We start from the raw sequence: 25,819 nt of genomic DNA, 5'->3' as shown, positions 1-25,819 counted from the left end.
GCACCTGAGTGTGTGCAAGCACACAGGCACACACACTTGGGCTCACTCCCTGACAGTGCTTGTGGCTCTAGGCTGAGCTGGGATGGGCTCCAGGCCTGGGAACCACCCTTGCTCCTTGCTCAGGGACTCTGAGATCTGTGTCACTCTGAGTGGGCTCCTGCCCTTCCCTGGCTTCCCTGGGCCTCAAAGTCTCTATCTGTGTTATGAGGCCTTGGTTTGGGGACCCACGGGTACCTCCCATCGGTGACAATCCAGTCACCAGCTGCTATGCCTGCCCCGCTTTGTCCCATCTTCCATCCCCCAGCTTCTTCTCTGACTGACTCCCTTCTTACCCCTAACCACACCCCCACACTCCATATACAGGAAGGGAGATTGATAAAATTGCAGTACACAGTCAACCCTCCAGTCAACCCTGTCCTCCAACCCTACCCTGGGCCCACCCGTCCCCTTACTCCACCACAGGCTCTTGTCAGCCCAACCCATCTAGTCCCCACAGTGTCAGGGCTAAGAGGAAACTCAAAGACCATCATGTCCAGAGATTGCAAATGGACTTCAACCACGTGTCATCTCTGATCCCTGGAGCTCAGTTCTGAGATTTGGTTAAGCAAAGAAAGGTGCCACCATCAATTCGCGATGTCTGCTGTAGCCAGAAGAGTTACATACATCTGCAATTCCTGATCTATCCCACTTATCCCAACATGCACGTGCACACACACACACACGCACACACATTTACAGATATTTCACAAACGTCAGCCTAGAGAAGGTGATTGTCTATCAAGGTCAAAGTCACGCAGCGTGTAGGCCAGGGAGCTGTTTACTACCTGGATGTGCCTGACTTCAAAGCCCTGAGTTCTCCATTGTCCCCTGTGCGTGGGAGCCACCCAGTCCTGGTAAAGAGGTACAAGCATGGGTGATGAAGGTATGTTGCAGGACTTGCAGGGGAAGTCCTCTAGCAACATGGGCAGGATGGATTAGAGGCTGAGAGGTCACTCACAGCTTGGTGCAGTGGTCTAGGTAAGTGACAGTGAGGTCAGGACAGGGGCCATAGGGTCAGAGAATAACGAGAGGACTCAGGAGGCCTCCCTAGAGTGAGTAATGAGGAACCAAAATTCCCTACTGCTGGAACAGGCGCCTCTCCACAGAGGATGCTGGGCCAAGGGCAGGCTTCCTGTCTGGGGTCCACCAAGCCTGGGACTAGGACATGCCTGATTAATCGAGTGCCTACTGTGTGCTGAGTATATGGATCCTCACTCTTCCCTGTCCCTGTTTTTGAGACAGTGTCTCACTCTGTCACCCAAATTGGAGTGCCATGGCACGATCACAGCTCACTGCAGCTTTGACCTCCTAGGCCCAAGCAATCCTCCCACCTCAGCTCCCTGAGAAGCTGAGGAACCACAGGCACATGCCACCACACCCAGCTAATTTTTTTTTTTTTTTGAGACGGAGTCTCGCTCTGTCGCCCAGGCTGGAGTGCGGTGGCTTGATCTCGGCTCACTGCAAGCTCCGCCTCCCAGGTTCACACCATTCTCCTGCCTCAGCCTCCCGTGTAGCTGGGACTACAGGCGCCCGCCACCGCACCCAGCTAATTTTTTGTATTTTTAGTAGAGACGGGGTTTCACCGTCTTAGCCAGGATGGTCTCGATCTCCTGACCTCGTGATCCGCCCGTCTTGGCCTCCCAAAGTGCTGGGATTACAGGCATGAGCCACCGCGCCCGGCCCCAATTTTTAAATTTTTGTAGAGACAGGGTCTCCCTATGTTGCCCAGGCTGGTCTTTTTTAAATAATTTATTTTTTTTGAGACGAAGTTTCGCTCTTGTTGCCCAGGCTGGAGTGCAGTGGCGCAATCTCAGCTCATCACAACCTCTACCTCCCAGGTTCAAACGATTCTCCTGCCTCAGCCTCTCAAGTAGCTGAGATTACAGACATGTGCCTCCACGCCCGGCTAATTTTGTATTTTTAGTAGAGACAGGGTTTCTCCATATTGGTGAGGCTGGTCTTGAACTCCCGACCTCAGGTGATCTGCCTGCCTTGGCCTCCCAAAGTGCTGGGATTACAGGTGTGAGCCATAGCGCCCGGCCCAGGCTGGTCTTAAACTCCTGGGCTCAAGTGATCCTCCCATCTCAGCCTCTTGAAGTGTTGGGATTACAGGTATGAGCCACCATGCCTGGCCTGAGTCTGCTTTTCTTTTCTGTTTTTCTTTTTTCTTTTTTTTTTTTGAAGAGAGTCTTGCTCTGTCACCCAGGCTGGAGTGCAATGGTGTGATCTCGGCTCACTGCAACCTCTGCCTCCCAGGTTCAAGCTATTCTCCTGCCTCAGCCTCCCGAATAGTTGGGACTACAGGCGCGCACCACCATGCCTGGCTGATTTTTGTATTTTTAGTAGAGATGGAGTTTACACCATGTTGGCTAGGCTGGTCTCGAACTCCTGACCTTGTGATCCACCCGCCTCGGCCTCCCAAAGTGCTGGGATCACAGGCGTGAGCCACCACACTCGGTCCAGAATCTGCTTTTCAATTGGTGCCCCCAGTGATCTCTATTCAGGGTGTCAATCATGGTCCACAGTTTGAAAAATCTTGCCTTGGTCCAGTTTCTCTCCAGGGAACAGATAGGGCTGGTGAGTCCCAGAGAGGGAAAGGGACTTGTTCAAGGTCACACAGGGAGTGTGTTATTGAATTTGGGAGGGTGGAGATGGAGGTGGAATAATGATATTTCGTCCTGTGCTGTATGTGCTGCCTTGGGTCATCTGGGCCCATAACAAATGTACCTTATTTTTTTCCTAAGTAAATCAACCTTGGCTCACGCCTGTAATCTCAACACTTTGGGAGGCCGAGGTGGGAGGATCGCTTGAGCCCAGGAGTTCAAGACCAGCATGAGCAACAGGCTTTTATTGTCTCTATAAAAAATAAAAATAACCAACTTAAAGTGAATAGTACAGGCGTAGCATAAGTGACTGAGGATGAAGTAAACTGTGACCTTCAAAGTGCTTAGCACAGTGCCTGGATTCAAAATGGTTGGCTAACCCTCAGTTCCATTTATTATTTTTACACCTTAATGCAAAAACCATGACAGTGGTATTGGAAATATTATCATCTTCGCCAGTCCTCAAAATATTTTGATGTGTCAAAAATTCTTTTCTCCATTTTTTGGAAAACAGATGTGAGAAAGGGAAGGACTTGCCTAGGTCACCCAGCAAGGCAGATCATGAACAAGAGTTGGGTCTGCGTCTAGCAGACCTACCATAGGTGCAGCCTGGAGAGATGAGGCCCACAAGGCAGTGACAGGACCTGGATTCACTGAGGAGAGGGGACTCACGGGGTAGAAGCCAGCAACCGGGAAGGCAAGGAGGCGTGAAGACACCACCTACTGCCAACCGGGCTCTAGCTGGTGGTCACTTTGCCCTCCATGAGATCGTAGGTGTGCTTGTTTTATTTTACGCAGGAGGAATGGAAAGCTCAGGGAGGTTGAATGCGGATGTTGTTCAAAATCACACAGGCCTCCAGAGGCGGAGCCGGGATTGGAACCCAATCTCTAGCACTCTGGGTTAGCAAAGCAAAGGAACGATGCAGTGGCGAGGACAGCTAGAAACACCTAGGACGCAGAGCAGCCAGGATCGGAGGGCCAATCTGACTATGCAGGGATGAGAGGGCCACCTCGGGCAGCTTCCTCGGAGCCTCGGTTTCCCCCCCTACAGCGAGGTGTCGCCGGGGTGAACTGGTGGGAACTCCCGCCTCGGTCCACCTCCCGCACAGAGCATGCGTCGCGTTCCAGCTGGAACCGGTTTGGCGAGGCGGTTCGAGGGGCGGAGCCCCCCGTCCTCGGGCATGCGCGTGCCGACGTGGGCGCGCGCTCCTTCCCTGGGCCGGTCGGCCTGGGCGTGGGCCGGACGCGGCGGCCCGCGCGCCTGCGCACCAGCCCGGCTGCGCGCGGCGGGCCACGTGCCAAGCGGGCTGCGCGCGCCCCCGCCCGGCCCGGGAGTCCCTGGCGACGCGCGCGCGGCTGACGCGGGGGGCGGGGCGGGGCGGGGCAGTCGCGGGGCTTTAACCCGGAGGCCCCGCCCCTCGGGCGTACAAAACCGGAGCCTCGGGCCGGGCTGCGTGAGGGAGGAGGGTGAGTGCCCGCCGCTGGCCGCAGCTGCCGCCAGTCCGTCCGTCACTCCGTCCGTCTGTCCGGTCCACGTCGTCGCCGCCACCTCCTCAGCCCGGACGCCCGGGGCCCGCCCAGCGCCGCCCGGAGCAGCCGCGGCCCCGCGAGGAGACGGGCGCCGCCCCCGCCCGACCCGGCCCTGCCCCGCCCCCGCCCTCTTCCCCGTCTGTCCGTTCGTCCGTCCGTCCGCGCTTCCGTCCTTCTGTCCAGCCGCTAGTCCTCCGGCCCGTGTCCCCGCTCCGCCCGCTTTGTCTCTCCCCGGCTCGCTGTCTCTTTGTCTCTGCCCTCGCGCTCCCCCGCAGCCCCTCCCTCGCTCCTCATCTCCGGTCCCCTTCTCAGAGCGCTCTTCAGCCCTCAGAGCCACCCTTTCTGGGCGACCCGATTCTTCGGGACTCCCCCTCAGAGCGCCCCCAGATCTTTTGGGGCTCCCCTTGAGAACACCTTCCACTCTCCCCAAGGGTTCCCCGTGAGCTTCTTGCACATCCTTTGGGGGTTCTCCTGCACCCCAAATCGCTGGGGTCTCGCCTCCTCTGAGCCCCCATTCCCCCTGGGCTTTCCCTCTTCTGGGTATTCCCCATATCCACTGGGAGCTCCTAGGTCCCTTGGGGTCTTTCTCCTTGGGACCCCCCCCAATATGTCCTCAGCTCCCTGACTTCAGGAGCCCTTCTCTGCTTTCCCCTGGTTTGTCGCCTGTCGCTGTCTCTCCTTGTTCTCTCTCAGGTCTTCGAGCACCCCCACTTCTTGGGATCGGGGTCCCCTGCTTTGCTCTCCCTGCCCCTCTGTGCCGCGACATCTGTTTCGGTGGTCTCGCCACTCTGTGTCTCTTGCGCTGAAGGTCCCCCTTTGAGCCTGCTTCTTTGCCTGGGGCCCTTGGTCCCCCCCTTGCTTTTTCTGCCCCAGCCCCCTGTCTCCCCTTCTCTCTGCTCCCTGTCTCCCTCTCCCTTTTTCTATCTTTGCCGGGTCTCTGGGTCTCTGACCCCCATCCGGCCCTCATGGCTTTGTGTCTGGAGCTCTTGAAGCAATGTGAGTGGTGGGGTGTCCGGGTCGGGCCGGAGTTGGCCCGCAGGCTGGCCGCGGCCGAGGCTCCATGGGGTTGGCGCTGGGGCAAGGGCTGGCGCTGGGGCAAGGGGGCTCTGGTGCCTCCCACAAAGGGGGGGGGAGGAGGGAGGGGCCAGGCTGTCTGGCGGAGGAGGGAGTGGGGGGCCTTCCTGCTCTGAGGCTTCTGCTTTAGTTGCTTGAGTGTGTGGAGTGCACCACGGGCTGGGCATCCCTGCCCACTTGGCCCCGCATGGCCTGGCACTTTGTGATCGCTTGTGGGCAGGCCGGGCTATTTTGGAGTCGGCAGGATGTGATATCATTTGGACGTTTATTTAGCCCCGGCTGGGTGTGGGGGCTGCGTTCTTGCCAGCTTGAGTAATGAAATTTCGCAGGGGGGGGTTTGGGGCGGTGGTCAGCCTCCTAGGCAGCTGGGTTGTGGGGTTCATGGCCAGAACTTTGCAGAACACCAGAGTGGGCAAGTGAACAAAGGTCTGTGCTGCCTGGATCTTGCTGAGACTCGATTCAGGATGAGCAGGGAGAGGACTTCTTAATCTGACCACCCCGAGGATTGGCTTTGGCAGTCTAACCTCTGGGGCCTTGGTTCTGCCAGGTTCAAGTTGTGTAACCTTGAGTGAGACCCTTGTCCTCTCTAAGTGTCAGTTTCCCAATCTGTAAAAAGTGGATGATTGTGCTGGCCTCACAGGGTTGTCATGACGATCAAATGAAACATCTGTAGACATGCTTTGTGAACTGTCAGCTTGTCTTTAAACAGCCCCATCGAGGGAGAGGAGCTTGCCCAAGGGTAAACAGCTGGCTCGCTCCTGCCAGAGCTGGGACAGGGATCCAGGCCTAGGACACTACAGTCCAAGGCTCTTTAACCTCCTCCCCACTGCCTCCTGGTTATTAGGGAATGCACCTGCCCTTCCAATAGAGCAGGGAGACGGCTGTTTCTTAATTCAGGCCCCAATCCTGCTTGCTCTTTGTTAGTCCGTTTGTAAAGATAGGTGGGCGTGCCCATCGGGATGTCTGTGCTGGGGGACAGTTGGATTTTCCATGTTCCATCCCATTGTTGTTTAAGGGTGGGCCCTGCTTGGACAGTGGCACTTGGAATAAAGTCACTTTGTAGTTGTGAGCCGTGGCTGCTTTTCCTGCTTCCCCTGTAGAGGAGGGGAACAAAGGCCTCAGCTGAGAGAGGCTCTGCAGACAGCTGGGGTTTTCTGTCAAGGAGCTTAGGATGTTCTAGAACTTTGGTGCAGAGAATGAGATCAGCTGTTCAAGCGCCTTGTCTTACAGATGAAGAGATGAGGCCAGAAGGACCAAGGACCCACAGAGGGTTGAGCCAGGACTTCTGGGTCCTGTTCCATGGCACTGCCTCTGAAGAAGTCACTGTCATGCTGTTATCACCTGCCCCTGGTGTATAATGACAATCTCTAACATCCTTTGACCTTTTTACTGTGTGCCCTGTGCTTGGTGCTTTACTTCAGCTACTTGCAGTGGGAAAGAAGAAGGGCTTGGTCCCTGGCCTGGAAGTGAGGGGTGCAGGATCCCAGTCCCCACATCTCACCCACTTTTAGGGATGTCACTTTCCTTTGGGCTTCAGCTTCCTAATCCATAAAATGGTAATAACATTCCTAATCCTAAGACTGATTCTGAAATCATGGAATCCCTCAAGAATTGTGTGAGCAGCGGCTCATTCCTGTAATCCCAGCACTTTGGGAGGCCAAGGCAGGCGGGTCACTTGACCTCAGGAGTTTGAGACCAGCTCCAAAAAATACAAAAATTAGCTGGGTATGGTGGCATGCACTTGTATTCCCAGCTACCTGGAGGAGGCTGAGGCAGGAGGATCGCTTGAATCCAGAAGGTCAGGAGGTTGAGACTGCAGTGAGCTGAGATCGTGCCACCGCACTCCAGCCTGGGTAACAAAATGAGACCCTGTCGACCGGGCGCAGTGACTCACGCCTGTAATCCCAACACTTTGGGAGGCTGAGGCAGGCGGATCACTGGAGGTCAGGAGTTCGACATCAGCCTGACCAACATGGTGAAACCCTGCCTCTACTAAAAATACAAAAATTAGCCGGGCGTAGTGGCACACACCTGTAATCCCAGCTACTTGGGAGGCTGATGCAGGAGAATCATTTGAACCTGGGAGGCGAAGGTTGCAGTGAGCTGAGATTGGGCCATTGCACTCCAGCATGGGTGACAAAAGCAAAACTCCGTCAAAAAAAAAAAAGAAAAAAAACTGTTCCAGAGAGTAGAAACTCTGGGTTTCAGAACCACAAATGCCTGGTTTTAATCAGTCTCCATCATTCACTGTGTTTGTAATCTTGGGCAAATTATTTCTTTGAGCTTCAGTTTTCTTATCTGGACTCAAGATTTATACCACAGGATTATGATGAGGATTAAATGAGATTATGTATTTTTTTAAATCTAGTACACAGTAGGCACTTAATAAATGTGAACTTTCCCTTCCCAAAAACATCTGGGTGACTTTTCTCTTTGTAGGAACTAGACAGAAGCCCAGTCTCTCCCTCCCCCCACGCCCTGTGGTTGAGGTTCAGGCAACTAGGAAAGCACCTGTGACTATTCTAATAGTAATAGGAGTGATCTTCTCATTTCTCCCAGGCTGTATGAGGCATTGTGTAATCAGCCAGGCTCTTTCCCGACCATTGTTCTCCACCAACAGGCCTGGAAGTCAGAAGCCAGTGGAGTTCTCCCTGTTTCACAGGTGAATGAAAAATAGGGGGCCCAGAGAGAGACAAGGACCTGCTCAGGGGCCCACAGCCACAGCAGTGTCAGGCAGGCTTGGAGCCCCGGCCTCTTCTCCACAGCCCACAGATTTATGGGTTCTGCCTGTTACCGTACCCCCTCAGGCCACCTTCCCTGGGTCTGTTCCCATCTGTTCTGGGAGGAGGGTTTTCTTGACATTTCCCCAGTCTCTGAGCTCATCTTGAATTTAAAAGGAGGCTATCTGGAGGCTGGGTGGGGACTGAGTCACCACCTCCCCTGGCTTTCTCATCCTGAGCAGCAACCAGACACACCCAGAGGACCACTGCTGGAGACCTGCGGGTTGTAAACGCCACACAAGCTTTCTTCCGAGAAGCTCAGATGGGCTCTTGGGGACAAGCTGCAGTTGTGGTTCCGTATGTATTTCTTCCTTCCCCTAGCCACTTTGAGAAGTTGTTGCCTGTCCTGTCCTGCTTCAGCCTTTATTAATGCTGTCCTCTTCTCCTGTAGTACCCTCTCTTCCCCTAGAGGCCCACACTGTCAAATGCCACCTTTCCCAGGAAGTCTCTCCTTGCTGGCTCTGGAGTCCCACCAGGACTCCTGAGTATGCTTAAGGTATGACCTTGGCAGATCACGTCACCTTTCTGTGCCTCAGTTTTCTCATATATAAAATTCAGGTTTCTTGTCTTTATAAAGCTCCATCCCTAGACACACTCATCTGTCAGATCTGGGGGCAGGAATCAAATGCCCCTAGGTTTTTAAACCAGCCCTCTAGAGGATGCTGGTGCTGAGAGCCTGTCAGCTACGACCTGGGAAAAGCTGAACTGAGAGGATCCTGGGTTTGTATGACAGCCTGGCTTGTTGCTGTGTGACCTTGGATTAGTCAGCTTTCTGTGCCTCAGTTTTCTTCCCTGTCAGATTGGGATGGAAATGAGAACTCATGTAGTAAAAGCCCCTCGAGAAATGGCAGTCATCACCATCATCAGCTTTGTTTTGCATGGGGATTGGTGGTTTTCAGAAGTAAATCACCCTTCCCCTACTTGGTCCTGGCAGCAGGCACTGTCAAGTCAGACTGGGCCAGGGTGCGGGCTGTGGAATTGAACAAATTGAACACCTGAGCAGGAATGAAATCTAGTCCTTACAGGAATGTAATGAGGTTGATGAAGTGTGTGGTATAAATCTCTCTCAGGTTCCCAGATTTCCCAGACCTAACTGTGGCTGCCTTTCCTCACTCAACCTGTGCTGGAATCAGCTGTGTTAATAGATAGACCCACCCATTCTTAGAAACCAAGGCTACCTTAAAGAGAGATACAAGCTACATTCTAGAGCTAAAACATGGCTGTTGTTCCACAGCACGGAAGCAGGCCCAGGGACGGGGAAGGATGGCTAGGATCCCAGAGCAAGACTAGAGCCACAGCTCTGCCTCCCTGCCCCGGGCTCCCTCGTCTCTGTACATCGCTGGCCTAGATCCCCAGGTGGAGAACTGGAGCCCTGAGGTCTGGTTTGGCCAGTGAACAGTTTCCTCACAGGACAGAAGCAAGAGAAGTGGTCCCTAGTGGTCAAAGCGAACTCGTCCTGGAGCTGAATGAGGCTTGGAAAACTCCTCCTTTTCTGGGCCCTGCCTTCCTAGCCCTGGGCCAGGCTCTGAGAGGATGGGGATTCATAGACAGACAAGGCCTCTCTGCCCTGAGGAACTTATGGTCTGACAAGAAGACAAGCCTGCAATTATGAGAGACTGTGTGACAGTCTGTAATTAAGTGTCTGCTGAGGAAAAGCATTGTCTGAGAAAGAAGAAGTAAGCATGAGCCAGAGGAAACAAGAGCCCTTTGAGGGGGGCTGGATTTGCAGAGGCAGAGGGTGGTGCTGACATTCCAGGGAGGCGGAGGTGGCAGAGGGCATAGCTGGATAAGTTTGCATTTAGGGAAACAGTGAGTGTGCTAGTTTTGCTGAGGCATCAGGGCTCTGGCTGGAAAATCTGGGCGAAGCCAGGAGGTTGTAGGCAGTGTTAAACAGCTGAAAAACAGAGGCACCGGGGAGCCATGGAAGGTTTTAGAGCAGAGGTAGCACAACTGGAGGACTTTTTCCAGAAGATGAATTAGGCTGGATAAATTGGAATGAAAAAAAATGACAACAGGGAGGAGGCTTTGCAGGCGTCCAGATGACACAAGAGGGCGAGGTTTGGGTGGGGCCCGTGGGAGTAGGAAGAGCCAGTTGGGGTAGCAGAGAATGCTTGTGTTCCCTTAGGAAAGCCTGGCCATCACCCTGATGGGCCAGAAGGGAAAATGTTGGGTGTTGCTGGTTTGGGGCAGGATGTAGCAGTCTGAGCACATTTCTTGTGCACCTGCTGTTTGCCTGGCTCTGGGCCAGGGGCTCCACAAGGGGGCTCATGAAATCTGTACAACAAGCCAGAGGCGGTGGACTTACCATCCCTGTTTTGGAGATAAGGAAAAGGTAGCTCAGACCCAAGGCCAATTGTCTCCAAACCGTGGCTCTTCCCACAGCTCAGCTCTGCTTCTTGGAAAGGGAACTCCTGCTTTTAGGGTCCAAGGGAGCTGAGCCTTCTTGTCCTTTAATTAGGAGCAAGCACATTTATCCTAAAAGCCCACAAATCCTGCTTTCTAAGGATCCTGAAGGTCAGGGTGCCAGTTTAGAATTCCTTCAAGGTGGAAGAGTCAGAGGAGCTAGGGACCCTCACACCAGCAGTTTTACATACTGGACTGTGAGAAGCTTCCGGAGTTGTGCCGTGTGTATGTCCAGCACAATATTAGGCATGTCCACCACTGAGCCTGTTGGAATTCTCAGCTAGCCACCACCAGAGAGGGGCCCAGCCGCAGTAATCAGTCACCCACAAAGGCAGGAAGGGACTTGCCTCCAAGGTGCCTCGCGCAGGAGAGCCAAGTGACAGAGCCTAGGACCCATTTCTCAGGCTGCAGCCAGGAATCCCCAGTGGACAGAGGGAAAGGGAAGGGGACTAGTGCTTACAGAGTGGCTACCATGGGAGGCAGCAATGGTTGGTCCCAGTGTACAGCCAGGAGATTGATGGCTTGGCCGGGGTCTCCCAGCCAGTCATTCTCCTCTGTGTGCAGCCCACACTCCTCTGAACACAAATTTGGTCATGAGGCAGAGCAACCACATGACAGGCACAGCCTCCAGGCGCCCCTCACCCCGCTGCTCCCTTGCCTCCAGCAGACCCCAGCATCTATATACCAGTTTGCTTTGGCAGATACTCTCTGAGCCCAGCGGTATGCAGGGTACAATTGTAACTGTAACCGTGTTCTTCATACCATAATCTGGACAAAGGTTTTGAGGAGAGATTTTTGTGCTCCTTTGGAACAGAGATGGCCTGAGAAATGGTATTTGGACTTTGGAGCAGTGGACTAGAGGGACGTATGCCATCCCTTTCCATTGTAGTAATTCATTTGATGACCATCTAGAGCCAGGTGCTTTCTCGTAATTTTGCTCATTCTCACGTATATTCTTTTTGTTTTGTTTTCAGCACGTTGGTTCTGGATCTTTAATATTTGTTTAGCCTGTTTTGATTTGCAGAGTACTTTTATATACATTATCTCCGTAGATCTTTATCCAGCTTTGAGAAGTATTACTATTCTTGTCATCCTTGTTTTTCAGAAGAGGAAACTGAGGTTCACTGGTAGAAAGAGGCTTGACCAAGGTCACTGTGGCTGAGCTACTTATTCAATAGATATTTATTAAGTGCTGCTCTGTGCCCGGCAGTGAGCTGACCCTGGGGAAACACTGACAGTCAGAGCTGCCTTAGAGACTTAGTTTCTGACTCCCAGAGTCTGCAGCAGCAGCAGCACCGAGATCTAGCCAGGATCCACCACCAGGCTCCTAACCTGCATCCTGGGCCCTCTCCACTTCAGGTCCGTGTAGTTTGGGCCTGTGGCTTAGGTCTAGACTGTTGCAGCCTGTAAGCCCTCAGCCTGGAGCATCACGGTGTAAAGCAAGCCAAGGCATAAGTCTCTGCAAACTGAACTTCCAAAGTAACAAAAGAGGCCAGGCATGGTGGCTCATGCCTGTAATCCCAGCACTTTGAGAGGCTGAGGTGGGCGGATCACCTGAGGTCAGGAGTTTGAGACCAACCTGGCCAACATGGCAAAACCCCATCTCTACTAAAAATACAAAAATTAGTTAAGCGTGGTGGTACATGCCTGTAATCCCAGCTACTTGGGAGGCTGAGGCGGGAGAATCGCTTGAACCCGGGAGGTGGAGGTTGCAATGAGTCGAGATCACGCCATTGCCCTCCAGCCTGGGCAACAGAGCAAGACTCTGTCTCAAAAAAAAAAAAAAAAAAAAGGTAACAAAAGAGGTCTTCAGGCCGGGCGCGGTGGCTCAAGCCTGTAATCCCAGCACTTTGGGAGGCCGAGACGGGCGGATCACGAGGTCAGGAGATCGAGACCATCCTGGCGAACACGGTGAAACCCCGTCTCTACTAAAAAAAAAATACAAAAAAAAAAAAAACTAGCCGGGCGAGGCGGCGGGCGCCTGTAGTCCCAGCTACTCGGGAGGCTGAGGCAGGAGAATGGCGTAAACCCGGGGGGCGGAGTTGCAGTGAGCTGAGATCCGGCCACTGCACTCCAGCCCGGGCGACAGAGCCAGACTCCGTCTCAAAAAAAAAAAAAAAAAAAAAAAAAAAAGAGGTCTTCAGTAATGGCTTAATTATTAACAGGGTGAAGAAGGGCCTCTCAGCAGAAGGCCATCTGCTCCTTCTCCCTGGGGGGATGTCGCCCAAGGGCTGCTCTACCTAAGATCCTGGTGTGAGTGTTCTGGAGCCTCCAAATATTTAATTACACTGCACAGGTGTGGAGCTCTGTGGCCATGTGCTGAGCTTGGGACCCTCCCCACCACCTTTAATATTAAATGAGATGAAATAAAGTAAGGTCCTAGGATAGCAGGTCTGGAAAGGACTCTGGCCCAGCCCCTTCCTTTCCCACGAGTTGGAACCAAACCTCGGAGGGAAGGAACTTGCCAGGATCCCATATTGAGAGACATTCCTTCCCCTTCCCTTCCCTTCCCTTATCAGTTTCACTTAATTTCCTGTCCTTCCTGATAGGAACTCTCATCCCAGCTGTACCTGTTCAACATTCAAAGCCGCCTTCAAATCTTCCCTATGCCTCAAAGTCAAGTTTTCCCTCAGTCTTCCCTGACACTCTCCTCCACACCCCAGAGCCCCACAGTGTCCAGTCTGTCTCAGTCTACTTTCAGAGGCTGACTGCCTGTTCTACAAGGCTAGACCAGCAGCCCTTGAGGAGACATTTCAAAATCTGGGTGCCTAGGTCCTGCCTCCCCTCCCAACCCAGGGAGTCTGATGCCTGAGATTTAGGAAGAGTCATCTCTGGATACATTTTGCTGAAGGGTTTTTTTTGTGTGTAAAAGTTATATTTTTACTGAAAAAGCAATACTTGTATGTTGGTTAAAAAAAATTCAAACTTGGTTAAAAAAAATAATGAAAAATTAGTCCCTGTCCTACCCAGACACCTAATCACTGTGACCAGTCTTGAGGTTTCCTTACAGAAATACTCAGCATCCACGTGCAGCTATTGTCAGTAACATCCTTTTTTGTTACTTAAACAGTGGCATATTCTCTCTCTGCTTTTCTATACCTTGCATTTTTCATGTAAGTCTCTGTTGCAGGTTATTCTTGGTGGGCACGTACAGGTTCGTGGCCACCTTTGCTCCTGAGCATGTGACTTTCCATTGACACATAGACCACCAGTTGTTTGTCCTCTACTCAAGGATGTTTAGCTTGTTCTCAGTCTTGCTGCTGTAAACAGTGCTGCAGTAAACACCCTTTCCTATGTGTCTCCATGCACGAGTGCATGTGTAGCTGTTGGAGCCATTCCTGCACATGGAATTGCTCTTTCAAGGGTCTGTGCACTTAAAATTTGTCATATATTTTTTAATTGCCTTCTTTTTCATTCTGAAAATGTGTATATTTTAAAAGGCACCCCGCCTTCACCCCCAGATTCAAATTTGTTTCTTCCATGAGCTCCTCTTGTGTTGCACCTGTTTGGCAACGGTGGGGCCAGTGAGCTCATTCAAATATTTACTGACCTTGCTGGGCATGGTGGCTCACGCCTATAATCCCAGCACTTTGAGAGGCCAAGGCAGGCAGATCACAAGGTCAGGAGTTTGAGACCAGCCTGGCCAATATGGTGAAACCCTGTCTCTACTAAAAATACAAAAATTAGCCAGGCGTGGTGGTAGGTGTCTGCAGTCCCAGATAGGAGGCTGAGGCAGGAGCATCACTTGAACCCGGGAGGCAGAGGTTTCAATGAGCTGAGATTGTGCCACTGCACTCCAGGCTGGGTGACAGAGCAAGACTCCATCTCCAAAAAAAAAAAAAAATCCTCCTGAATCCCAGTGCTGGCTTGGCAGCTATACCCCTGTCCTTCACTGAACCTCAGTTTTCCTCGTCTGAATGGTTGGGAGACTCATTCCTGCCTTTCTCATGTTCCTGGGCTATTTGGTAAACCAGCCAGTGGGAAGATGTCGTGAAATGTATTACAGTGGTCTTAGTTAGACAGAGTGGGCATGCCAGGGTCAGCAGAGATTCCGAAGTCTAGACCAGCTCCCCGGTGAGCCGTTGTCAGTCCTAGCAGATGGCCAGGTCAGCCCTCTGGCTAGAAATTTTAGGGCAGCTAGTGGTAGGTGTCTCCTCTTGCTGTGCTGAGATGGGGTCAAGATCACACTTAGGCTTTTGTTGAAAGAACATATAAGATGAGAGGGAAAAAAAAAAAGATCATACTTAGGGGCCTCCTGAATTTGCTCTGCCCTAGGTTGCTGGGACCTCTAGGACCTGTGCAGACTAAAGGAACTCAGTTGGTAGATCCAAGAGAGGTGGTCAGGGAGACCAGGAGCATGTCTACACTGCTAGCAGGCTTTTGCCTCCTCCCCCAAGGCAACAGGATGGCCCAAAAAAGCACCCCCCAGCGGATCATCTTTGCAACTCCTGTTTTAGCTCCAGTGGCAGCAGGGATGAGGAAGGTGAAGTTCTATCATTTTTTTTCTAGTTTGAAGTGACATTTAAAATCACTAGCCTAGGGGCCAGGCGTGGTGGCGCATGCCTGTTATCCCTGCACTTTGGGAAGCCAAGACGGGTGGATCACTTGAGCTCAGGAGTTCAAGACCAGCCTGGGCAACATAGTGAAACCCCGTCTCTATAAAAAATACAAAAAGTAGCTGGGTGTGGTTGTGCACACCTGTACTCTTAGCTACTTGTGGGGCTGAGGCGAAAGGATTGCTTGAGCCCAGGAGGTCAAGGCTGCAGTGAGCTGTTTGTGCCACTGCACTCCAGCCTGGGTGACAAAGCAAGACCCTGTCTCAAAAAAAAAATCACTAGCTCAGTTCCTCCCTCTTATTTTATCAGCGAGAAAACTGCAGCCTGGAGAAGTTGAGGGTCTCCTCCCAAGTCTCCCAGTGAACTTGACAGGTCTCAGCTCACTTCCGCTCAGATTAGAAGCCAGGCATTTGACTCTCCTAGTCCTTAACTCTAAACATCTTTCCCAAATTGTTCAGGTCGTAAAGTTTCACTTCGGGGTTAAAAACCAAAGTGAAAGAAAAACAGCAAAGCAGGAAGCAGCCGCTTCAGACCCAGTCCAGGCTGAGGGGAGGCTCTGAGGGACCCAGGCCCTGGTGGCTTCATGAGGAGGGGAGCCGGCCTTTTCCCTACCCACTCCCACCCTTGCTCTGGGAGCCTGACTGGGGCAGGGACTGGGTGGGGCCCCGCAGGGAGAGGCGCTAGGCTACAGACAGACAGTGGCGTCCTGGCCTGGCCCACTGCTGTCTGGGAGACAGCCAGTAGGACGGGTTCCCTAGTGAAGTCAGCCCCATGTAGGTGTGGTCCCAGCCGGGTTCCAGGTAGGCCTTTTAAACTCCGTCCTTCCGGGGCAGAGCTGAGCTGGAGCTGGGCCTCTGTCAGCTTGGGAAAGAAGTCCTGGCTTCCCAAACCCAGCTTTCACAGAGCATTTCACTCTCCCTGAAGGTAAGAGCCAGCGCCCTGTCTTTACCATGAAAACTCTTAAACTTTTGGTCACTGTGGGCACTTACCTCCTATAGTTTCTTTTTGGGACCAAGATGACTTGAAAGCCAAAGGATGGGGGAGCTGGAACTGCTGGCTTCTCACCTCTTTATGTCACTGAGTTGATGGGTGGCCTCAGGCAAGACCCTTCCCTTCTCTGGCCTGCAGATTCCTCCTTCGTTTATCAGCAGGAGGGAGCTCCTTCTGTCTCTTCTATTAAGTTGAATTTGGTTCCTGGAAGCTGGTGAGAGAGTATCGTAACACCCACTTTGGTTGGCCTGTGTATTTCAGATATTAACTGTTACCTGATTAGCTGGGGTCTCAAGTTCCTATTTCCTGTGCTTTTACTAAGGAAATTCTCAGACTTATCAATGCAAATATGGTATCAATTTTGTCGCTAGACCAAATATGATTTTTTTAAAATAGAGATATCCCACTATGCCACCCAGGCTGGTCTCAAACTCCTGGGCCCAAGCAATCTGCCTGCCTTGGCCTCCCAAAGTGCTAGGATTACAGGTGTGAGCTACCATGCCTGGCCAGCAAATATTTTTATGTACCTCTCTTCTCCCTTGCACAGTCACAGGGTCCCTAAGTACAGAGGTGGAGTCCAGTCTCTAAGGGCACCCACTGAGCATACAGTAGGTGATCAGGAAATCCACACCCCAAAGGTCATATGTACCCATAGTTAAGAGCATCTCTGTGGAGTTGGGCTGCTGGGGTTCAGTTCTTGGGCTGCTAGTTAGAGCCGTGAGACCTTGGACAAGGTACTTAACCTCTCTGGGCTTGTTTCTTCACCTGCAAAATAGAGATGCTAATAATACCTGATTGTAGTCCAGCATGAGGACAAGAGAAATGTGTGCACAGCACTAAGCACAGTGCCTAGTACAGAGGAAGCATTTAAAAAGTAATAGCTGCTGCTGTTACTGATATCCAGGGGGAAAGAAAAGACTTGAAATAGCCAAAAACTGTCCATGTCCCATGCCTGGAAAGATGTAGATGGATTGGGTGGGCTGCTTGGAGTGGAGTCAGTTATTTGATGGCTGTTTATCAAGTGCAGGGCTCTCATGGGGGAAGGTGGCCTGGGTAGGGGAGAGGCGAATGCCCTGAGTGAGGGAAGGGGAAGAAGGGCAGGCTGTCCAGGGTTCAGGACACCCAAGATCAGGCTGGAGAATCTACCCAGGGCTGTCAGAATCTGCCAGGTATGTGGAGCTAGAGTTTTGTCTGCAGGATCATCACTCCATCTGGGCAGTTTCCTACTGGGGACTGTGATGAGGACCTGTTACTGACTGCAGAGAATAGGTTTGATAGTTCTAGCCTCTCCTGGAACTTTCTTGCTTTCCCACGCTTCCTGACGTGGCTGTTGCCCTGCACAGGGGTGCGGTAATAGGAGTTGTCTGCCTGCCTGTGGAGTGCACACCAAGGTCGGGTGGGGAAGAGGGGCCTTGTCTGATATCACCCAGTAAAGGTAGGGCTGCCACCGTTGCTGCTGTCCCAGCAGTTTCTTTAAGAGAGGCACATGCAGCAGTGTGTGGGAATGGTGGGGGGTGGAGGGCAGGGATTGGGCTCCTCCCTCCTTCCCACCCCACCTCCACTTCTCTTTCCAAACAATCAGCCATTCATTTACTTGAGTGCCAAGTGCTGTGCCAGGAGCCAGGGAGAGACTAGGGAACAAGATTGACTTCCCTCCAGCTTGGAGTCCCCACCCAAGCAGGTAACAAATAATCAAGATACTATCTAATCTGTTTGTGATGAGAGCCCTAAAAGAAACAAATAGGTGCTGAGAGATTGGGGAAGGCATCTCAGGGAAGGTGACTAGGGGATGGGAAGGAGGCAGTCAGGGGCTGACTGGGAGGTGTCACTACCCTAAGGTGGGGGTATCTTGAGGGAACAGGAGAGGTAGGGGTTACATCTGGAGCAGTCTCAAGGTCAGGCAGGACCCTGGGGGTCTCGGTGAACCTAAAGAGGTGTGATAATGAATGTACTGCAAGTGAATATGTTTCTTCCCTTTTCTTTCTTTCTTTTTTTTGAGCGTTTGAGATGGAGTCCTGCTCTGTCGCCCTGGCTGGAATGTAGTGGCATGATCTCGGCTCACTGCAACCTTGCCTGCCGGGTTCAAGTGATTCCCCTGCCTCAGCCTCCTGAGTAGCTGGGATTACAGTGCCTGCTACCATGCCTGGCTAATTTTTGTATTTTTAGTAGAGACGGGGTTTCATCCTGTTGGCCAGGCTGATCTCGAACTCCTGACCTCGTGATCTGCCTACCTCGGCCTCCCAAAGTGCTGGGATTACAGGTATGGCCACTGCGCCTGGCTGTCCATACAATCTCTTACCCAGTTCCTATCCAAGGTTCTATGATACACATCCATTACTGCCTTTGTACACCTCTGATCTTTATTTTCTATTTGAATTATTTTTCTTTTATTTATATTTGCTGAATTCCAGTAAATAGATTGTAGGCAGATTATTAATCAGCCCTTGCTCACAAATACAGTTAAAACAAAATTTTTAAAAATACTTAGTTTTAAATATTTTATTTGTGACTTTTAGGTTTGGAATGGCATGCGCCACCACGCCCAGCTAAAATCAAAGCAGTTTGATAACTGCTGGGACTCATTCTTCAGTGGGCCACTCACTCGTCCATTTTTAACACTGTGTTAATGACCATCTTAACCTTTTTGTTTTGTTTTGTTTTGTTTTGAGACAGAGTCTCACTCTGTCGCCCAGGCTAGAGTGCAGTGGCGCAATCTCGGCTCACTGCAACCTTCGCCTCCCGGGTTCAAGCAATTCTCGTGCCTCAGCCTCCCAAGTAGCTGAGATTACAGGTACCTGCCACCACACCGGATTAATTTTTGTATTTTTAGTAGAGACGGGGTTTCACCATGTTGGCCAGGCTGGTCTCAAACTCCTGACCTCAGGTGATCCGCCCGCCTCAGCCTCCGAAAGTGCTGGGATTACAGGCGTGAGCCACCATGCCCGGCCCTCACTAGCCCATTTTAAGGAGATATATTTGAAGGGCAGCTGAGGGGAATGCTCTGAATAATTAACTCTTATGGTAGTGATTAATTCTCCAAGATTTTTTTTTCTTTTTTCTTTTTTTTTTTTGAGGCAGTGTCTCTGTCCCCTAGCTTGGAGTACAGTGGCATGATTTCAGCTCCCTGCAACCTCCACCTCCTGGGTTCAAGCCTCCCAGGTAGCTGGAATTACAAACACCTGCCACCACACCAGGCTAATTTTTGTATTTTCAGTAGAGAGGGGTTTCACCATGTTAGCCAGGCTGGTCTTGAACTCCTGACCTCAAGTGATCCACCTGCCTCGGCCTCCCAAAGTGCTGGGATTACAGGCATGAGCCACTGTGCCCTGGTAATTCTCCAAGTTAATGCACAATGCACATTTCAGCTTATGTGTGGCCTTATCCTGGCAGAATTGCTAAGGGACTGATCATCTGGGAGAGCCTCCTCTGCAGAGGTAGCCTTGGTTCCAAAGCCCCTGGTGGCCTGGTCACCGCCTCCTATCGAGGCAGGATAATGGGATGAGGAAGGCTGTGGATCTGATCACAGGACCCAGGCATAATTCCTTCATTAGCTATTTGCTCTAGGATTTAGGCCAAGTCCCTCCACCTGCCTCAGCCTCAGCTTCCTCTTCTGGGAAATGGGACAATACTTTCCAACATATTTATGACTCAGAGTCAGTGAGACAGATGATGGACTTCCCTTTGCAGTCTTGAGAATCCTAGCACAGTGTTTGGACACAGTTAAATGCGAGGAAAATAGGACTCCTGATCCCAATTTGTAGAAGTAGTGGAGACCCAGAGATATAGTGACTTGCCCAAGGTCATACAGCACTTCACTGATAAAATTGGGCTGAAACCCAGCTACCCTCCACAAGTTGCTATTTAAGGTTTCTTGTTGGTCAGTCTTTCAAAGGACAGTAGACTTGAAATAGATGTTTGCTTTTCCATCTTACTGGATTACTGGATTTGAAACATTTCTCAAGAAGTTCCGGTGTTGATGGGCCTGTGAGGGAGGATAGAGGGTAAAGGTTTGGGTAGGGGATAAGGACAATAATTCTGTGTCATAGGACTGGAGTCCTAAATGACTTCCATGGTGATCATCTTGTCCAGGGACAGCAAATACCTTGCACTTGGCAATTACCCCTCATACTGGACCCATGGCAGACAGCATCAACCATAGCACTCCCATTGACCCCCGGATACAGCGTGAGGAACCTTCTCAACACAGGCAAAGCCAATCAACCAGAAGTAGCATGCCCAGTGGAACCTGTGCCCTCCCCAGTCTAGTGCAGTCCCCCGCTTTTACGGATGGGTGGCAGTCCTGGGAGGGGGAAGGACTATGAAGGGCAAGTGATGTCACAGGTCTCTTTGTGAGAGCAGAAAGGAGTCTGGCAGGACAGTTTGAAGCCTTCGGAAGTATGTTTGCAAAAACATCGGGGCAGAGCAGCTCCCAGGGGGTAGGTGTTATCAAGGTAAAGTCTGTTTTCTCCAGATGTTTCTTGGGATGCTGGCTTGGCCTCAGTGTGTTTTGTGAGAGTGTACCATAGTCAGATTCCACCAACCAGAGCGGGAGGACAAACTTGTCTTTCTACAGCAGCTTCTAAGCTTTGTAGGAATGTATGTGTCAGTCTTGCCGAAGCAAGCTTGTATTTTTACTACTGTGAGACTGGATTCTGTGAAGGTTCCATTCTGGAGGTTGAAACCTGTGGGGTTTGCACTCAGTTAGCAGATAGAACACGACTCACTGTGTGATCCCGAGCAAATCCTTCAACCTCTCTGAGCCTCCTCCTTCCTTAGTAGCACAGGGGTGATGATGAAAACATCTCCTTGAGGGGATCAAATATAAGATGCAGAGGTTAGGACCTCAGATGGTGACTGGGCTACTGCAATAACCACCAATTCCTGAGCAGGTGAAAAACATCTGGCAACTATGATTATTAGCCACTAATATTCAGCCACTCCTCAGTGTGGCTGACCCCATGCCATTGTTGGGGCAGAGTTCTGTGGACAGGATGGGATGGTTGGTGACCTTCTGATTGGTAGGTGTTCTTTCAAAGAGATCTTCCCAGATGTTACCATGCTGTGCTTTCAGAGGTAGTTGAGAGGAAAATTGAATGGGGAGGGCTCTGTGGGCATGAGGGGGAACATATGGTCAAGACTTGTTCCAGCATCGCTGTCATCTGCTTGCTAAGTTGTTTCTTACTCTTCTCTACTTAGAGTCTTCAGAGTCTTCTAGGATGAGGGCTCTGCCAGCCTGTGTCATTTTTTCGGGTGAAATCAGAGGGTGGGGTTCTGCCTCCTAAGTGTCAGCAGGCATTCACCTGGGTACCTCTTTTGGGCCAGGAATGAAGGTCACAGGGATGCAGCCCTGCCTTCAGGAGGCTCAGGGTCTTAAAGGGGGAAGCAGAAGAGTAAAGAGGTTTGTAAAAACAATGTGGTGGGCAAGGACCTGTGGTGTGCCTGAATGTGGGATATTGTTCAGTGAGGGAGCCAGGGCAGGGGCCTGGGAAGACTGTCAGGGAAGGCTTTTTGGCAGGAGTGATGCTGGAACTGAGATTAAAGGAGGAGGCAGAATCAGTGAGGAAGAAGGTGTTCAGGCAGCACAGAGGCCTGGAAGCTGAGCATGGTGTGTTGGCATGAAGGGGGTGATAGAGAGTTAGAGGGGTGATTGACAAGGCAGAGAGGCCAGTGGTCTCTGCACTGAACTGTTAGAATGGTGCTACTACAGCATGGTGTGGAGGGGCTGGATGGTTGTGAGTGCTGGGCAGGGCAATGAACCTTCCCGAAATCAATCCTTGGAGAGGATGAGGCCCCTCATTTCTGCCCCAGGCCAGAAATCCTCAGCCTCTGGCGTGCAGAGTCCCGGGAGAGCCTGGGATTGGGCAACAGCTCCGTGGGCCCTTTGCTCAGGAGATGTGTAGGCTCCTCAGGCAATTGTAATGACAGTTCCTCACCTGCCAAGCCCTTTCCCACCTGTCTTAGGAAACTCACAGCAGTGGTAGGGCAGTGGACAGGGCAAGCCTCATTATTCTCATTTTATAGATGAGAGAAATTCAGACCCAGGAGCTTAAGTCACACAGTGAATGAAGGCTGGTTCCAGGGATTCCTAACCTACTGGCAGTTTCTGTCATAGCAGGTATTTTGAAGGGGGCGGGGTAGCAAGTATCAGCTGATCTCATATTCTGCTGATGGATTCATCATCTCAGATGGGAGGTCTTGTGCAGCTAGACTTCCCAGATGAAGGTGTTTTACTTCCTGACTTTGCTGTCTGAAGCCCTGGTGTGTGTTCTCACAAAATCTCTTGTGTGGCTAGGCTGTGTGAACTTTCTCCTTTTGTATTTCACTGTTTGTTGATAACAATTCTCCGGAGGTAGGGGGAAGAAAAGACCAGACACGGTGGCTCACGCCTGTAATCCCAGCCCTTGGAAAACCAAGGTAGGATGATGGCCTGAGCCCAGGAGTTGGAGATCAGTCTGGGCAACATAGCGAGACCCTGTTTCTACAAAAAATAAAAATTAAAAAAATTAGTCAGGGGCGGTGGTACATACCTGTAGTCCTAGCTACTTGGGAGGCTGATGTGGGAGGATCACTTGAGCCCAGGAAGTTGAAGCTACAATGAACTATGATCACACCCTGTACTCCAGCCTGGGTGACAGAGTGAAACCCTGTCTCTAAACAAAAAGTTGACTGGGCACGGTAACTCACGCCTGTAATCCCAGCACTTCAGGAATCCTAGGTGGGAAAATTGCTTAAGCCCAGGAGTCCAAGTCCAGCCTGGGCAACATAGTAAGACCTCATCTCTACAAAAACTAAAAAAAATTAGCCAGGCATGGTGGTGCACACCTGTGGTTCCAGTTACCTGGGAGGCTGAGGTGAGAGGATTGCTTGAGTCCGGGATGCAGTGAGCCGTGATCACGCCACTGCACTCCAGCCTGGATGACAGAGTGAGACCCTGTCTCAAAAAAAAATGTTGAACTATGAATGTCATGCACACAAAGATGATGTCTGATATCACATCCAGAACTGGACGTAAAGTAGGAGGGCAAAGAGCGTCTCAGGCCCAGTAGGAATCTTAAAGTTCACACCCATGGGGACTTCAGTTTCCTCCCTGGCATCCATCCTACCTGCATCTAGCCTGGCTGGCCGTTTTCTAGGCCCTTCCTCTGTCTTTGGCCAGCTCTGCTTCTTAGAAAACTCCTCTGTATAATTAGGAAAAATCTACTTCCCATTAACAGTCCCCATCTTCTTTTTCCCCTCTGATTGTAGTGTGACCTTCTGGGGCCACATGTGTATTTGACAGTCTTTTAAGATTTGAGGACAGTCATGCCCTTTTAAATTGTCTCTCTTCTCCAGGTGACCAGCCTAGCCTCTCCAAGCCATCCCTCACTTTACGCTAAGCACAATTTTTGGTGCATATGTGTCACATGCCCCATTTGTGACAAGTCCGTCCCAGACACACCAATCACTTGTTGAGTCAGTCCTGGGCTTTCTCATGCAACTCCATGTGACTGCCACAGTGCCCAGTCAGTGGAAGAGGCTTTTCATTGTCATATCTGCACATTCCTGTGGGTTTCTTGAGGACAAGGACTGCTCATTCTGGGTCCCTAGTGGCTGGCACTCTGCATGGCTTTCCCTCTGTAAATAAGCACTTGCTGGGATGGAGTTGAGACTTCTCCCTGTGTGGGTCACCTTCTGTCATCAGGCTCCAGTTTGACAATATCCCTTGCCTGGAGTTACCTATGATACCCTCAGTATTATCCAGAGTTCGGTGGGGACTGCGCCCTCTCTGGTCCTGTGACTTTCCTGTAACACTGCATCCTCAAACAGTGTCTGTGGTCTGCTGACATCACTAAGCCATTTTTCCACATATGCCGCTTTTCTTGTGTAATTGTGTTACTTGGGTTCCCAAACTCAGCGTCTTAATATAAGCTCTGAGGGGAAAAAAAATCCCTCTCCTTTCCTATGTCTCTGTCCCCAGGGCGTCCCTGGCACAGAGGCAGGCAGCATTACCTCTGCTGACCTGAAGTGAACTCATGGTTTTCCCCATTCAGTCCTGCACTATTCGTCTCATCCCGACTCTTGGCTGCCCAGGGATCTTGGCTCCTACTCCTGTCACCTGATATGCCACCTGCCACTCCAGGCCCAGTGAATGAGCTTGTTAACACTGCGTTTCTATTCTGGGATTCGCTTGGTCATTCAGAATGGTGAAAGAGGCCACAAATCGAGGTGTACAGGGCCTGGCAGTGTCTGGCTTTACTGGACACAGGGCCTATGACAGTTTGTGAAAGCCAGGCTTTTGTGACCTATCACCAGGGTTTGACATCAGCCCTCCAGAAGTGAGGGTAGTTGTTTTTGAGGCTCTTTCCAAGTAATACTTCCCAGGCTGGGCTCTGGGATCTTAGGGCTTTGGAAAGGTAGCAGCAAAGCTCTTATGATAGAGCCAGTATTTGAAAAGCCACATTTTGCGTTCTCTATCCTCAGTCCTTCACCAGACCAAACAGAGGCTGCACATGTCAAGTTTTTGCACTGTGCTGCAGCCGAGGCAGCTCTGAACTGGGCAGCTTCTGCTCACTAGCACCTGCTTCTAGTGGGTTGGTTTTTTGTTTTTTTGTTTTTGTTTTTGTTTTTTGAGACAGGGTCTCACTCCGTTGTTCAGGCTGGAGTGCAGTGGCGTGATCTTGGTTCACTGCAACCTCCTTCTCCCGGGTTCAAGTGATCCTCACACCTCAGCCTCCTGAGTAGCTGGGATTACTGGCAGGAGACACCATGCCCGGCTAATTTTTGTATTTTTGATAGAGACGGGGTTTCACCATGTTGGCCAGGCTGGTCTCAAACTCCTGACCTCAAGTGATCCTCCCACCTCAGCCTCCGAAAGTGCTGAGATTACAGGCATGAGTCACCATGCCCGCCCAAGTTGGTTATAGCTTTGAGAAACAAGATTGTGATTTAGTAACAGTAGCTTGGGCGCTACCATCTCTTTAAAGCTTGGACTCCTAGGGATGATGGTAATAAGGTGTCCAGGGTGGGCTGGGGCAGGGGCCACTGCAGACTCTGCAGGTGGGTCTCTGAGGATAAATAAAATGATGTTTGTGACAGATTCCAATACAGAATGGGTGAGGAGTAGATGTTTCCTGACAGGCTGCTTACTGGATATGGTTGCAGTGGTGGTAGAAATGGTTTTTCAGAAACTACATGCTATTTGGATATACTGTTTGGAGGTCAGTGGTCGGGGCTAGAGGAGGTGGAGTTTAGCTATGGGAAGGTGCCTCCCTGAATGCCTGGAACTGTGTTCTCCGGGCTGGGGGGAAACCAGGAACATTCCCACACTCAGAGCCCCAGGCAAGGGTCCCTGCTCTGCTGCCAGATCCTCAGCGAGTGCATTTGCCTTCCTGGTCCTTTTTCATGTGTACTGTGAGAGAGTGAATTAGTCTGGTAGGTCCTAGAATACCATGTGGGAATTCTATACAGAGAAAAAAGGGGAAATGGAGCTGCTCTGAGGGACCTGGGGTGGGGTGAGAGTCCAAAGAGCCTTCCCCAGGCCCCCTTGGGAATCCCTAGAACCAGACTCAGTCACACTGGAGAAGTCCTGAGTGGCTGGGAACCCATGTCAGCAGTTCCAGTGTTCCTGGTGAGAGAGTCAGAGCATGTGGGGCCATGTGTCTGGGAGCAGGACCTGAAGGAGGACAGTGGACAGCAGCAGTCACAGGCAGGGTGGGTGCCTTAGCCATGTGCTGGGGTTCTGCACCGGGGTCACCAGGCCCCTGTCCTCATGGTCAGCAAAGCCAGAGCTGCCACCCTCTAACCCACTCAGGAAATAGTCAAACCCTGCCTAAGGACCCCAGGAATAAAGGGCCCATTTAGGCCC

At 51.4% G+C, this 25,819-nt stretch overlaps 2 protein-coding genes across 9 annotated transcripts in view; both read left to right on the top strand.

Annotated features, from left to right (window-relative positions):
• The window catches only part of MYL9 (myosin light chain 9), a 345,283-nt gene that overhangs the window by 248,594 nt on the left and 70,870 nt on the right, over positions 1-25,819 (top strand). The gene's annotated exons all lie outside the window — the stretch shown is intronic.
• The window catches only part of DLGAP4 (DLG associated protein 4), a 234,343-nt gene that overhangs the window by 156,808 nt on the left and 51,716 nt on the right, over positions 1-25,819 (top strand). For 2 of the 7 annotated variants that reach the window (XM_050807029.1, XM_050807030.1), the window contains exon 1: positions 4,229-5,168. The exons of 4 other annotated variants lie outside the window; for them this stretch is intronic. In XM_050807029.1, coding sequence (XP_050662986.1) covers positions 5,138-5,168 — 31 coding nt within the window. In that variant the 5' untranslated portion in view covers positions 4,229-5,137. Of the gene's footprint in view, positions 1-4,228; positions 5,169-14,170; positions 15,910-25,819 lie in introns of those variants that run through there. One more of the 7 variants, XM_050807031.1, reaches the window with a different exon arrangement.

Source organism: Macaca thibetana, chromosome 10 (assembly GCF_024542745.1).
Source record: "Macaca thibetana thibetana isolate TM-01 chromosome 10, ASM2454274v1, whole genome shotgun sequence".
NCBI lineage: Eukaryota > Metazoa > Chordata > Mammalia > Primates > Cercopithecidae > Macaca > Macaca thibetana.
Note: the sequence above shows the minus strand (reverse complement) of the source record. Positions and strands in the feature narration are given on the sequence as shown.